Here is a 12,230-nt window from a genome sequence, read left to right as displayed (position 1 = left end):
CTGTATTTGCATAATAAAGAGAGTCCACCACAGAAATGAGTGGGCAATTTCCCTCCCCAGAAATCATGGGCATCTTGCCAACGGCACTTAGTCTTTGGAGTTGACTTCTTTTAAATGATCTCTCTTTTCATTAAAACAAGTTTTAGTTTCCACATGCCAAGATATCCTCAGTTAATAGTTAATGATTTAAGTGGACTCTCACCTAATATAATTATATATACACCATGGCAGCTGGTCAGGGTTGGAGTGTCCAGGATAGCTAATAAGATCTTACGTTTTGCTACCAAAATAAAGTATCATATTCACATTGTACTCCATAAAACATTCTCAAACCAACAAAACTGAAAAGTTACCTCCTTCCTCTGAACTCCTGTGTAGCATTCTACTGTTGGAAGCACTTATTGGATGCTTAACATTTATGGTGTTGAGTATATATACACATGTGTTCTTCCTCACCCCATGTCAACATTTTTATTAGATCATAAGTGGATTATGAATGGACATCATTTTAGTTATTCTTTGACTCTCCCACAGTGCCTGAGTAGGAATTCAGCAATGCTTTAATTGTTAGGCTTGGCAATTTCTTTTTCTCTTATCTTCTAAGATAAGGGTACAGCTTTTCTTAGCCTTGTAAGACCAAAAGGAACAATAACATTTCACATCCAGAACACATGACTCCTGTAAAAGGAACTACAGAGGCTAAGTTTGCCTTGGACTTGTAAAAGACAGCTGAATAATGGCAAGGGCTAAGAAACTATTTAACAACCAACTGTCAATAGCAACAGTTTTACAAACAAGAAGACGCAGCATACAAACTTTAGCAAAAAAGTGCCCAAATGAGAAATGTGTAGCAGGAACTAAGAGACCCAACAAAAGCACCTCTAGGTTATCTGCTTTTAGAAACATTAATCAAACTCTGAAAGTCAAGTAAGTCCCTACGAACGTTAAAATAAAACTCAGAGGTCTAATTATTCTAAGAAGTTTGCTCTTTCAGGTATTCTACACTTGATGACTATTTCAACTGATACTGATAAAGTATGAAAAGGAGTGTTGACACAATTTTAGAAACAGGGATATGAAATGTACCTGAAAACCCCAATATGTTACTGTATATATAAAATTGACAGGCATCATGATCAGGGCAATAATGCTAGTGTGTAAGTCATCAAAATGGCCAACGTGAAATTTCCATTTAGAAGCAGAACAAAGAGACAGCCCCCACACCTCCTGGGCACATGCAGGTCATTGCAAATCCAAAAGCTTGTGCCTCAGGCAATGCCACAATCTGAGACAAAAGAAATCTACAAAATGGCATTAAAAAAAAAAAAAAAAAAAGCTGTGTTAACTTTCCCAAGAATTACTGGCAAAGCTCTCTTCCATACTGTTTGAAACACCTGTAATTCAATCTTGCAACTAAATGTAGATTTGTTCAATAGTATAAGTGGTAATATAAGCATTAGGCTATTTCTATCAATATGCATTGGTACCTGGAGAAGACCGTCTTTTTGTTTGAGTACTTTGACTTTCACATTCTTGATTTCTTCAATGAGTCTTTCTTGCCTACCTTCAGAATCCCAGAGTTGAACAGTCACATTTGTTTCTCCTTCTTCATCAGTCACCAGATTTATGGTAAAGTTTGTAACATATGATATCTTCTCGGTCAAATAAAGGGTTTAGCTCATCTATAAAAGAGAGATAGTACAAAACTGGATTTAAAAAACAAAGTCTAGCTATATGCTGCTTATAAAAGATATCCTAAAACAAAACAACATAAAAAAGTTGAATATAAAGGTATAAAAACAAGACATAATAGTGAAATATTCACCAAAAAAGCTAGTGAAATGATATTATTATAATTCAAAATAGGATTTAAGGCAACATTCATAAAAAGCATGTAACAATACAGAAATTCTATGCACCTGATAATATACTACTCTGCAAAACCATTAGAATTATAAGAAAAAAATGAATAAAACCACACAATAGTGTGAGATTTTAACACATGTCTCAAAAACTGATAGATCAAGCTGACCAAAAATTAGTTAAGTACACACACACACAAGCACACACACATAAATATGTGCATGTATGTGGACAGAGGGGGACTGCAAATGATAAAGCAAACAAGGCAAATAATTGGTGCATTTGGGTAAAGTCTATGGAAAAGTTTTATGTACTATGTTTGGAACTTGCCTGTGTTTTAAATCGTGTCAAAATAAAGATCATAAAAACTCATATCCAAATAAGTAAATTAAAAACAATAAGTTCCCATCCTATGTGAGGAATTGGAAAAAGAACATCAGAGAAAATCTTTTTAAAAAGCAGAGAGAAGGAGATAATACAAGGGCAAAAATTGACCAGGCACAGTAGTTCATGCCTGTAATCCCAACACTTTGGGAAGCCAAGGCGGGTGGATCACCTGAGGTCAGGAGTTCGAGACCAGCCCAGCCAACACAGTGAAACCCTGTCTCTACAAAAAATACAAAAATTAGCCGATCATGATGCAAGTGCCTGTAATCCCCAGCTGCTCAGGAGGCTGAGGTGGGAGAATCGCTTGAACTCGGGAGGTGGAGGTTGCAGTGAGCCGAGATTGCGCCACTGTAGTCTAGCCTGGATGACAGAGTGAGACTCCATCTCAAAAAAAAAAAGAAAGAAAAAAGGAAAAAAAAAGGTAGAAATTAGTAAAACAGAAAGCAATGAAACAATAGGAGAATAAAACTGGTCTACATTTCTTTGAAAAGACTAACAAAAAATAAAGATAAACTTCTAACTATACTGTTTAAAGGGAAAGAAAGAAAAGTACAAATGAAAATTGTTAAAAATGAAATGGAATGGCTAAAGACACAATACAGATTTGGGAATATAAGAGAATAACTTGAACAACTTTATAACATCTTTATAATGGATAGAGAACACATGTATTTACATTTAAATAGCAATTTCGAATCAATTAGTACTTGCAGACTTTCTTTCCAAAAAGATCGCTAATGCCTTTCTTTCCTTTTAATTCCTAGTCTTTACTTATGATTTGACCTGAGTAATATAACAACAGTGATAAAGTTTCAAATCAGAGGCACAAAAAAATCCCACTTCAATGTCACCTTTGCCAAACTGGCATTTAGAGGGGGCCGTAAAACTTTTTTTTTCTAATGAAGGATTCATATAAAATCTTTACACATATTTCTCTAAATATAATTTTTAACACATAATATTTTCACACAATTAAAAATGCAGGTAAGTATACAGTAAAAGGTCTTCTCCAATGTTTGTTTTCCATCAAGTACTTTTCCTTACAGACAAAATTTCTAGGGTCTTGGGTGTATTTCCAGAGATGTTCTATGTTATATATAACAGACACAGCACACACACACACACACACACACAGATATTTTATACTATATATACTGTTCTGGACCTTTATTTTTCCACTTAAAGATAGGTATTTGACAATATATATTGGACATCACTCCATAATAAACAGTTTACTTTTTTTAAAAAACTTGCTTCACATTCAACTAAATGTTAGTATAGCCTAGGATATGTTCTAGTCACAAACAATCCTCAAATCTCAGTGGCTTAAAACCACAAAGTTGTTTTTTGTTTTGAGATGCAGTCTTGCTCTGTCGCCCAGGCTGGAGAGCAGTGGTGCAATCTCAGCTCACTGCAAGCTCTGCCTCCCGGGTTCATGCCATTCTCCCGCCTCAGCCTGCTGAGTAGCTGGGACTACAGGCACCCGCCACCACGCATGGTTAATTTTATGTATTTTAGTAGAGACAGGGTTTCACCATGTTAGCCAGGATGGTCTCGATCTCCTGACTTCGTGATCCGCCCGCCTTGGCTTCCCAAAGTGCTGGGATTACAGGCATGAGCCCCGCACCCGACCCACGAAGTTTTATTTCTAGCTCCTGCTACACGTTTATCATGAGTTGACCAGAAGTTCTATTTCACGTCTACACTACTAGGGAACCCACACAAATGTATCTGGCTCTGTCTGGTCACTTTGGCAGTAGGAAAGAGAACTGTAGAAAGAATCACTGAAATGAAATAATTTAGTCTGAAAGTGGCAGATGTCATTTTTGTTTACAACGTTGGACAAAGAGGTCACATGACCACCTATAACCAAAATGGAACCAGGAAATGTTGAAAATATTTGAACATCTCTAACAACCACCAGAGGATATATCATACCTTAAAAATTGGTTTTCTACTGATGATCCTTTGTTTTCATTCTTTATTTACTACAAATAAGCACTATAATAAAAGTGTACATCTCATTTTTTACATGTGAATATATCTATAGGACATATTCCTAGAAGTAGAGTTTTGCATGTACCTTTAGAAGTCCACCTGTGGAGAATTAGTCTGAGTGGAATGAGCGAGCCCAGTGTCCGTGTGGTTGCGTCTCCGAAACCGGTAGCGCTTGTAGCATGGCTGACCAACTGACTGAAGAGCAGATTGCAGAATTCAAAGAAGCTTTTTCACTATTTGACAAAGATGGTGATGGAACTATAACAACAAAGGAATTGGGAGCTGTACTGAGGTCCCTTGTACAGAATCCCACAGAAGCAGAGTTACAGGACGTGATTAATGAAGTAGATGCTGATGGTAATGGCACAATTGACTTCCCTGAATTTCTGACAAAGATGGCAAGAAAAATGAAAGACACAGACAGTGAAGAAATAAGAGAAGCATTCCGTGTGTTTGATAAGGTTGGCAATGGCTATATTAGTGCTGCAGAACTTTGTCATGTGATGACAAACCTTGGAGAAAAGTTAACAGATGAAGAAGTTGATGAAATGATCAGGGAAGCAGATACTGATGGCAATGGTCAAGTAAACTATAAAGAGTTTGTACAAACGATGAAAGCAAAGTGAAGACCTTGTACAAATGTGTTAAATTTCTTGTACAGAATTGTTTATTTGCCTTTTCTTTGATTGTAACTTATCTGTAAAAGGTTTCTCCCTACTGTCAAAAAAAAAAAAAAAGCATATATAATAATTAGGACTTCATTCTTCCATGTTTTCTTTCCTTATCTTACTGTCATTGTCCTGAAAACTTCTTTTAGAAAACTGATCAAGTAACATGTTACACATGGCTTACTCTGGATATATCTAAACTGTTCTGCACATCTAAACTTACATGGAGTTGGTCAAATGAGGGAACATCTGAGTTATGCCTTCTTTTAAAGTAGTCTTCTTTAGGAACTGTCAGCATGTTTTTGTTGAAGTGTGGATTTGTAACTCTGCGTGAACTATGGGTAGTCAATAATATGTACTTAAAAGTTGCACTATTGCAAAGTGGGTGTATTATCCAGGTACTTGTATACTATTTTTTTGTACTGCTGATACGGTACCAGAACCATTTTCCTTTACTTGCTTTTAAAACTTTGTTTAGCCACTTAAAGACAACCTACTTATGGCACAATTTGTCTCAAATCCATTCCAAGTTGTATATTTGGGAGGTTGAGGCGGGCAGATCACAAAGTCAGAAGTTCGAGACCAGCCTGACCAACATGGTGAAATCCCATCTCTACTAAAAATACAAAAAAACTTAGCTGGGCATGGTGGCGCATGCCTGTAATCCCAGCTACTCAGGAGGCTGAGGCAGGGAGTTGGAGGTTGCAGTGAGCTGAGATTGCACCACTGCACTCCAGCCTGGGCAACAGAGCAAGACTCCGTCTCAAAAAAAAAAAAAAAATTACAATTTATACCACCCCGCCCCCGTAAAAAATAAAAGAAGTCCACCTGTGGCATGAAGCACCCCAGGGATTCAGTTTATCCATACTTGACATACAATGAACATAGATTATTACAATGTTGCCATTGTAATAATGGTGATATTTGGTGGCAGGTGATATTTGGTGGCAGGTGATATTTTTTAGAAATCTTCCAGAGACACAATTGACTACAGTTACATTCTCTGAGCTAGAATAGAAAACAGGTATGGCTACAATATTTTGTGTTTTAATTCTTAGTTCATGTATTCTCATCAATTATTTAATTTCAGTCAAGTCAGAATTATAGTTCTGGATGTTGCACCAAATGCCAGGATTAGAAGATGGAATCCTCTAATTATTTATTTTTACTAGATTCCCCAGTAGGCCCATGGGAGGTTGTGTCATATTAAAATATGATTCTATGATCACATTAATTTGAAAATATCAGGTTAATCAAAGTGAATTTTTAACCACAGAACTTTTCACAACCTCATAATAGGAGTGCCAAAACTGGAAATTTGTAATGGGGTAGGAGGGTGGAGCAAGATGGCCAAAGAGAAGCCTCCAAATTGTCCCCCCAACAGGAACATAAAATTGAGCAAATATCCACACTAGAAAGTACCTTCACAAGAAGCAAAAATCAGGTGAGCAATCACAGTACCTGATTTTAACATCATATCAAAGAAAAAGGCACTGAGGTGGATAAGAAAGGCAGTCTTGAACTGCCAGTGTCACCCCTCTCCCTTCCCCTAGTAGCCCTGCGTGGCATGGAGAGAAAATCTGTGTGCTTGGAGAAGGGAGAGTGAAATGACGGTGGGGCTTTGATTTCAAGTCAATACTGAACACAGTGAAAAGCAACATGTGGAAGAATTCAACCAGCATCCAAAAAGGGAGGATTTAGACCAGCCCCAGTCAACGGGGAATAGGTCACCCCAGTGGTTGGAACCTGAGTTCCAACAAGTCCCATCACTGCAGGCTAAAGTGCTCCAGGTCCTAAATAAACCTGAAAGGCAGTCTAAGCCACAGGGACTGCAATTCCTGGGAGGTTTTGGTGCTGTTGGGCTTGGAGCCAGTAGACTTGGGGTGCAGGCGACCCAGTGAGATACCAGCTGGGGTGTCTAAAGGAGTGCTTGGGCCACCTATCTCCCAACCTCAGGTAGCACAGCTCACAGAGCGAGGAGAGACTCTTTCTGCTTGAGAAGAAGAGATGGGAAAGTAAAGAGAACTTTGGCAACTTGGATACCAGCTCAGCCACAGTAAAATTAAGCACCAATCAGAATCTTAAATCCCCTCTTTCAGGCCCTGGCTCTCAGATGACATTTCTAGAGCCATCCTGGGTCAGAAGGGAACCTGTTGCCCATACGGGAAAGACACAGGACTGGCAGGATTCACCATCTGCTGACTAAAAAGCCCTTCCTGGGCCTTGAATAAACATCAGCCATAGCTGGGCAGTAGTCACCATGGGCTTCTGGCAAGACCCAATACTGTGCTAGCTTCAGTTGTGACCCAGCACAGTCCCAGTGGTGGTGGCCAATGGGAGTGCATGAATCACCACTCTCCAAATTTTAGAGCATAGAAAGAGAGACTCCATTGTTTGGAGGAAACCAAGGGAAGAGAACAAGAGACTCTGCCTGGTAATCCAGGAAATTCTACCTGATCTTACTGAAGGCCACCAAGGTGGTAATTTGATGAGTCTACAGGATTTGGGGTGACCCCTCATGCAGATGGTGACAGTGACAAAAGTCTTAAATCAAAACACAATTCTCTTTGAATACTTGGAAAACTTTCTTGAGAAGGATGAGTATAAACAAACTCAGACTCTGAAGATACGAATAAATACCTAACTCTCTAATGCTCAGACATTGACAAATATCCACAAGCATCAAGACCATGCAGGAAAGCATGACTTTACCAAACGAAACAAAAAAGTCACCAACACCAAGCCCAGAGTGACACAAATATGTCCTCTGACCTTTCAGACAAAGAATTCAAAATAGCTGTTTTGAGGAAGCTCAGTGAAATTCAAGATAACACAGAGAAGGAATTCAAAAACCTATCAGATGAATTTAACAGAGATTCAAATAAATTTTTAAAAATCAAGTAGAAATTCTGGATTATAGTCTCTCAATAGCAAAATGGATCAAGAAGAAGGAAGAATTAGTGAGCTTGAAGACTGGCTATTTGAAAATATGCAGGCAGAAGAGACAGAAAAAAGAATTAAAAAGAAGGAAGCATACCTGCAAGATCTAGAAAATGCCCTCAGAAGTGCAAAACTAAGAGTTATTAGGCTTAAAGAGGAGGTAGAGAGATCAGGGTAGAAAGTTTACTCAAAGAGATAATAACAGAGAACTTTTTAAACCTAGAGAGGTATCAATATTCAAGTACGATAAAGTTTTAGAACACCAAGCAGATTTAAACTAAGTAAGACTACCTGAAGGCATTTAATAATCAGATTCCCAATAGTGAACGATAACAAAAGGATCCAAAAAGCAGTAAGAGGAAAGAAACAAATAACATACAATGCAGCTCCAATACATCTGGTAATAGACTTCTCAGTGAAAACCTTACAGTCCAGGAGAGAGAACCATGACATATGTGAAGTGCTGAAGGAAAAAAACTTTTATACTAGAAAATTACATCCAACAAAAATATCATTCAAACATAAAAAAGAAATAAAGGCTTTCTCAGAAAGAGAAAGCTGAGGGATTTCACCAATACCAGACCCGTCCTACAAGAAATGCTAAAGAGAGTTCTTCAGTATGAAAGAAAAGGATACTAATGAGAAATAAATCATTGAAGGTACCTAACTCAATGGTAATAGTAAATACACAGACAACTACAGGATATCATAACACTAATTGTTGTGTGTAAACTACTCATATGATGAGCAGGAAGACTAAGATATGAATCTATCAAAAATAGTAAGTACAGAAACTTCTCAAGACATATACAGTATAATAGAAATAGAAAATAAAAAGAAAATGGGGAGATAAAGTGTAGAGTTTTTATTAGTTTTCTCTTTGCTTGTTAGTTTCATTGTTTTTGCAATTGGAGTTATGTGGTCATCAGCTTAAGATAATGGGTTATAAGATGTCATTTGAGGCCAGGTGTGGTGGCTCACGTCTGTAATCCCGGTTGGGAGGCCGAGGGGCACGGATCACCTGAGGTCAGGAGTTCAAGACCAGCCTGGCCAACATAGTGAAATCCTGTCTCTACTAAAAATACAAAAAATTAGCCAGGTTTGATGGTGGGCGCCTGTAATCCCAACTACTTGGGAGGCTGAGGCAGGAGAATTGCTTGAACCTGGGAGACAGAGGTTGCAGTTATCTAAGATCGCACCACTGTACTCCAACCCGGGCAACAAGAGAGAAACTCCATCTCAAAAAAAAAAAAAAAAAAAGATGTTATCATTTGCAAGCCTCACGGTAATTAAATTAAAACAAAAAACTACAACAGTTACACAAAAAATAAAAAGCAACAAATTAAAATATCCACCAAAGAAAACCACTTTCATAGAAAGGAAGACAGGAAAGAAGTAATGAAGAGAAGACCACAAAACAACCAGAAAATAAATAAGAAACTGACAGTATTAAATCCTTACCTATCAGTAATAACATGGAATATAAATGGACTAAATTCTTCAACCAAAACACAGAGACTGGCTAAATGGATTTTAAAAACAAGCCTTGACCAGACACAGTGGCTCAAGCCTATAATCCCAGCACTTTGGGAGGCCAAGTCAGGTAGATCACCTGAGGTTGGGAGTTTGAGACCAGCCTAACCACCATGGAGAAACCCTGTCTCTACTAAAAATACAAAATTTGCCAGGCATGGTAGCACATGCCTGTAATCCCAGGTACTTGGGAGGCTGAGGCAGGAGAATAGCTTGAACGCAGAGGCAGAGGTTGCAGTGAGCTGAGATCACACCATTGTACTCCAGTCTAGGCAACAAGAGCAAAATTCCATCTCAAAAAAAAAAAAAAAAAAGCCTCAGTAGTCTATTGCATGTAAGAAGCACACTTCACCTATAAAGACATAAATACACTGAAAATGAAAAGATGGAAAAAAATATTCCATTCAAATGGAAACCAAAAAAGGAACAGGAGTACCCATACTTATATCAGATAAAATAGATTTAAAAAAAAAAAAAAAAAAACCAGAGAGACAAGGAAGGTCATTATATAATGATAAAGGGAACAATTTAGCAAGAGGATATAACAATTCTAAACATATATGCACCACACATTGAGGGTATATATTTATATATATATATAACTAGATTTACAGGGAGAGATAGACTCCAACAATAATAACTGGAGATTTCAACACCCCACTAGCAGCACTGGACATATCTTCCTGAGAGAAAATGAGAAACTCCAATTGGACCTAATCTGTACTATAGAACTAATAGATATTTACAGGATGTTTCATTAAACAGCTGCAGAATACACATTCTTCCCCTCAGCACATGGATCATTCTCAAGGTTAGATCATATGTTAGCTAACAAAAGAAGTCTTAAAATTTTTTAAATTAAAATTATGTCAAGTATCTGCTCTGACCACAATGGAATAAAACTAGAAATCAATAACAAGAAGAATTTTGGAAACTATAGAAACACACAGAAATGAAACAATATGCTCCTGGATGACCAGTGGGTCAATAAAGAGATTAAGAAGGAAATTTAAAAATTTCCTGACACAAATGATAATGGAAGCACAACATACCAAACCTTGTGGGATACAGTAAAAACACTAAAAGAGGAAAGTTCAGAACTATAAGTGCCTACATCAAAAAGTAGAACTTCAAAAAAAAAAAAAAAAAACCTAACCCATCTTAAAAACTAGAAAAGCAAGTGTAAACCAAACCCAAAATTAGTAGAAGAAAAGAAATAATAAAGATCAGAGCAGAAATAAATGAAATTAAAATGAAGAAAGCAATACAAAAGACTAATGAAACAAAAAGTTGCTTTTTGGCAACAAAATCAACAAACCTTCAGCCACACTAAGAAAAAAAAGAGAGAAAACCCAAATAAATAAAATCCTAGATGTAAAAGGAGACATTACAACAGATACTGCAGAAATTCAAAGGATTGTTAGAGACTACTACAAGCAACTATATGCCAATAAATTGGAAAACCTGGAAGAAATGGGTAAACTCCTAGATGCATATAACCTACCAAGATTAAACCATGAAGAAATCCAAAACCTGAATAAGACCTATGACAAGTAATGAGATTGAAGTCATAATAAAAAGTCTCCCATCAAAGAAAAGCCCCAGGACCCGATGGCTTCACTGCTGAATGTTATCAAACATTTAAAGAAGAACTAATACCAATCCTACTCAAACTATTCCAAAAATGGCCAATATTAACCATTATATCAAAACCAGACAAAGACATATCAGAAAAAGAATAGGTCAATATCTCTGATTAATATTGATGCAAAAATCCTCAACAAAATACTAGCAAACTGAATTCAACAACATATTAAAAGGATTATTCATCATGACCAAGTAGGATTTATTGTAAGGATGCAAGGACGGTTCAGTGTACACACATCATTCAATGTGATAAATCATATCAACACAATGAAGGACAAAAATCATATGATCATTTTAATTGACGCTGAAAGGCATTTTATAAAACTCAACAATAGGCACCTACATCAAAAAAGTGAAAAAACTTCCAATAAACAACCTAACAATGCATCTTAAAGAAGTAGAAAAGCTAGTTCATGATAAAAACCCTCAAAAACTAGGTACACAAGGAACATACCTCAACACGAGAAAAGTCATATACAACAGACCCACAGCTAGTATCAGTCTGAATGAGGAGATCTGAAACAAGGATGCCCACTTTCACCACTATTATTCAATATAGTACTGGAAGTCCTAGCTAGACCAATCAGACAAGAGAAACAAATAAAGGGTATCCAAATTGGAAAGAAAGATGTCAACTTATCTTTATTTGCAGATGATATGAACTTATATTTGGAAAAACCTAAAGACTCCACCAAAAAACTATTCGAACTGATAGGCAAATTCAGTAAAGTTTGAGGATACAAAATCAATATACAATAATCAGTAGCATTCCTATATGACAATAGCAAACAATCTGAAAAAGAAAGAAAGTGATTCCATGTATAATAGCTACAAATAAAATAAAAATAAATATAATCAAAGATGAGGACAAATATAATTAAAGTTGAGGACAATCTCTCCATGAAAACTATCAATGAAAGAAATTGAAGAGGACACAAAAAATGGAAAAATATTCCATGTTCATGAATGGGAAGAAACAATATTATTAAAATGTCCATGCTACACAGAACAATCTACAAATTCAGTGCAATCCCTATCAAAATATCAGTAACATTCTTCACAGAAATAGAAAAAAAAAATTCTAAAATTAGTACAGAACCACAAAAGACCCAGAATAGGCAAAGCAATCCTTTGCAAAAATAACAAAACTAGGGAATCACTTTACCTGCAAATTAACTACGGAGCTATAGTAAC

General features: G+C 36.7%; 1 protein-coding gene and 1 pseudogene across 1 annotated transcript; one reads left to right on the top strand and one right to left on the bottom strand.

Annotated features, from left to right (window-relative positions):
• Positions 1–567: 567 nt before the first annotated feature.
• On the bottom strand, positions 568–3,162 carry LOC105508341 (annotated as a pseudogene).
• Positions 3,163–4,357: 1,195 nt separating this feature from the next.
• LOC105508278 (calmodulin-alpha-like) lies at positions 4,358–5,047 on the top strand. Its single transcript, XM_011937129.1, has one exon. It carries the CDS (start codon positions 4,428–4,430, stop codon positions 4,872–4,874), a length of 447 nt encoding a protein of 148 aa, XP_011792519.1. The 5' UTR covers positions 4,358–4,427; the 3' UTR covers positions 4,875–5,047.
• Positions 5,048–12,230: the final 7,183 nt, after the last annotated feature.

The sequence above is a fragment of the Colobus angolensis genome, unplaced genomic scaffold (genome assembly GCF_000951035.1).
Source record: "Colobus angolensis palliatus isolate OR3802 unplaced genomic scaffold, Cang.pa_1.0 Scaffold16, whole genome shotgun sequence".
NCBI lineage: Eukaryota > Metazoa > Chordata > Mammalia > Primates > Cercopithecidae > Colobus > Colobus angolensis.
Note: the sequence above shows the minus strand (reverse complement) of the source record. Positions and strands in the feature narration are given on the sequence as shown.

Bases quoted from the DNA above. Each gene is read 5' to 3' on its own strand.
- LOC105508278 (XM_011937129.1), top strand. From the start codon at position 4,428: ATGGCTGACCAACTGACTGAAGAGCAGATTGCAGAATTCAAAGAAGCT.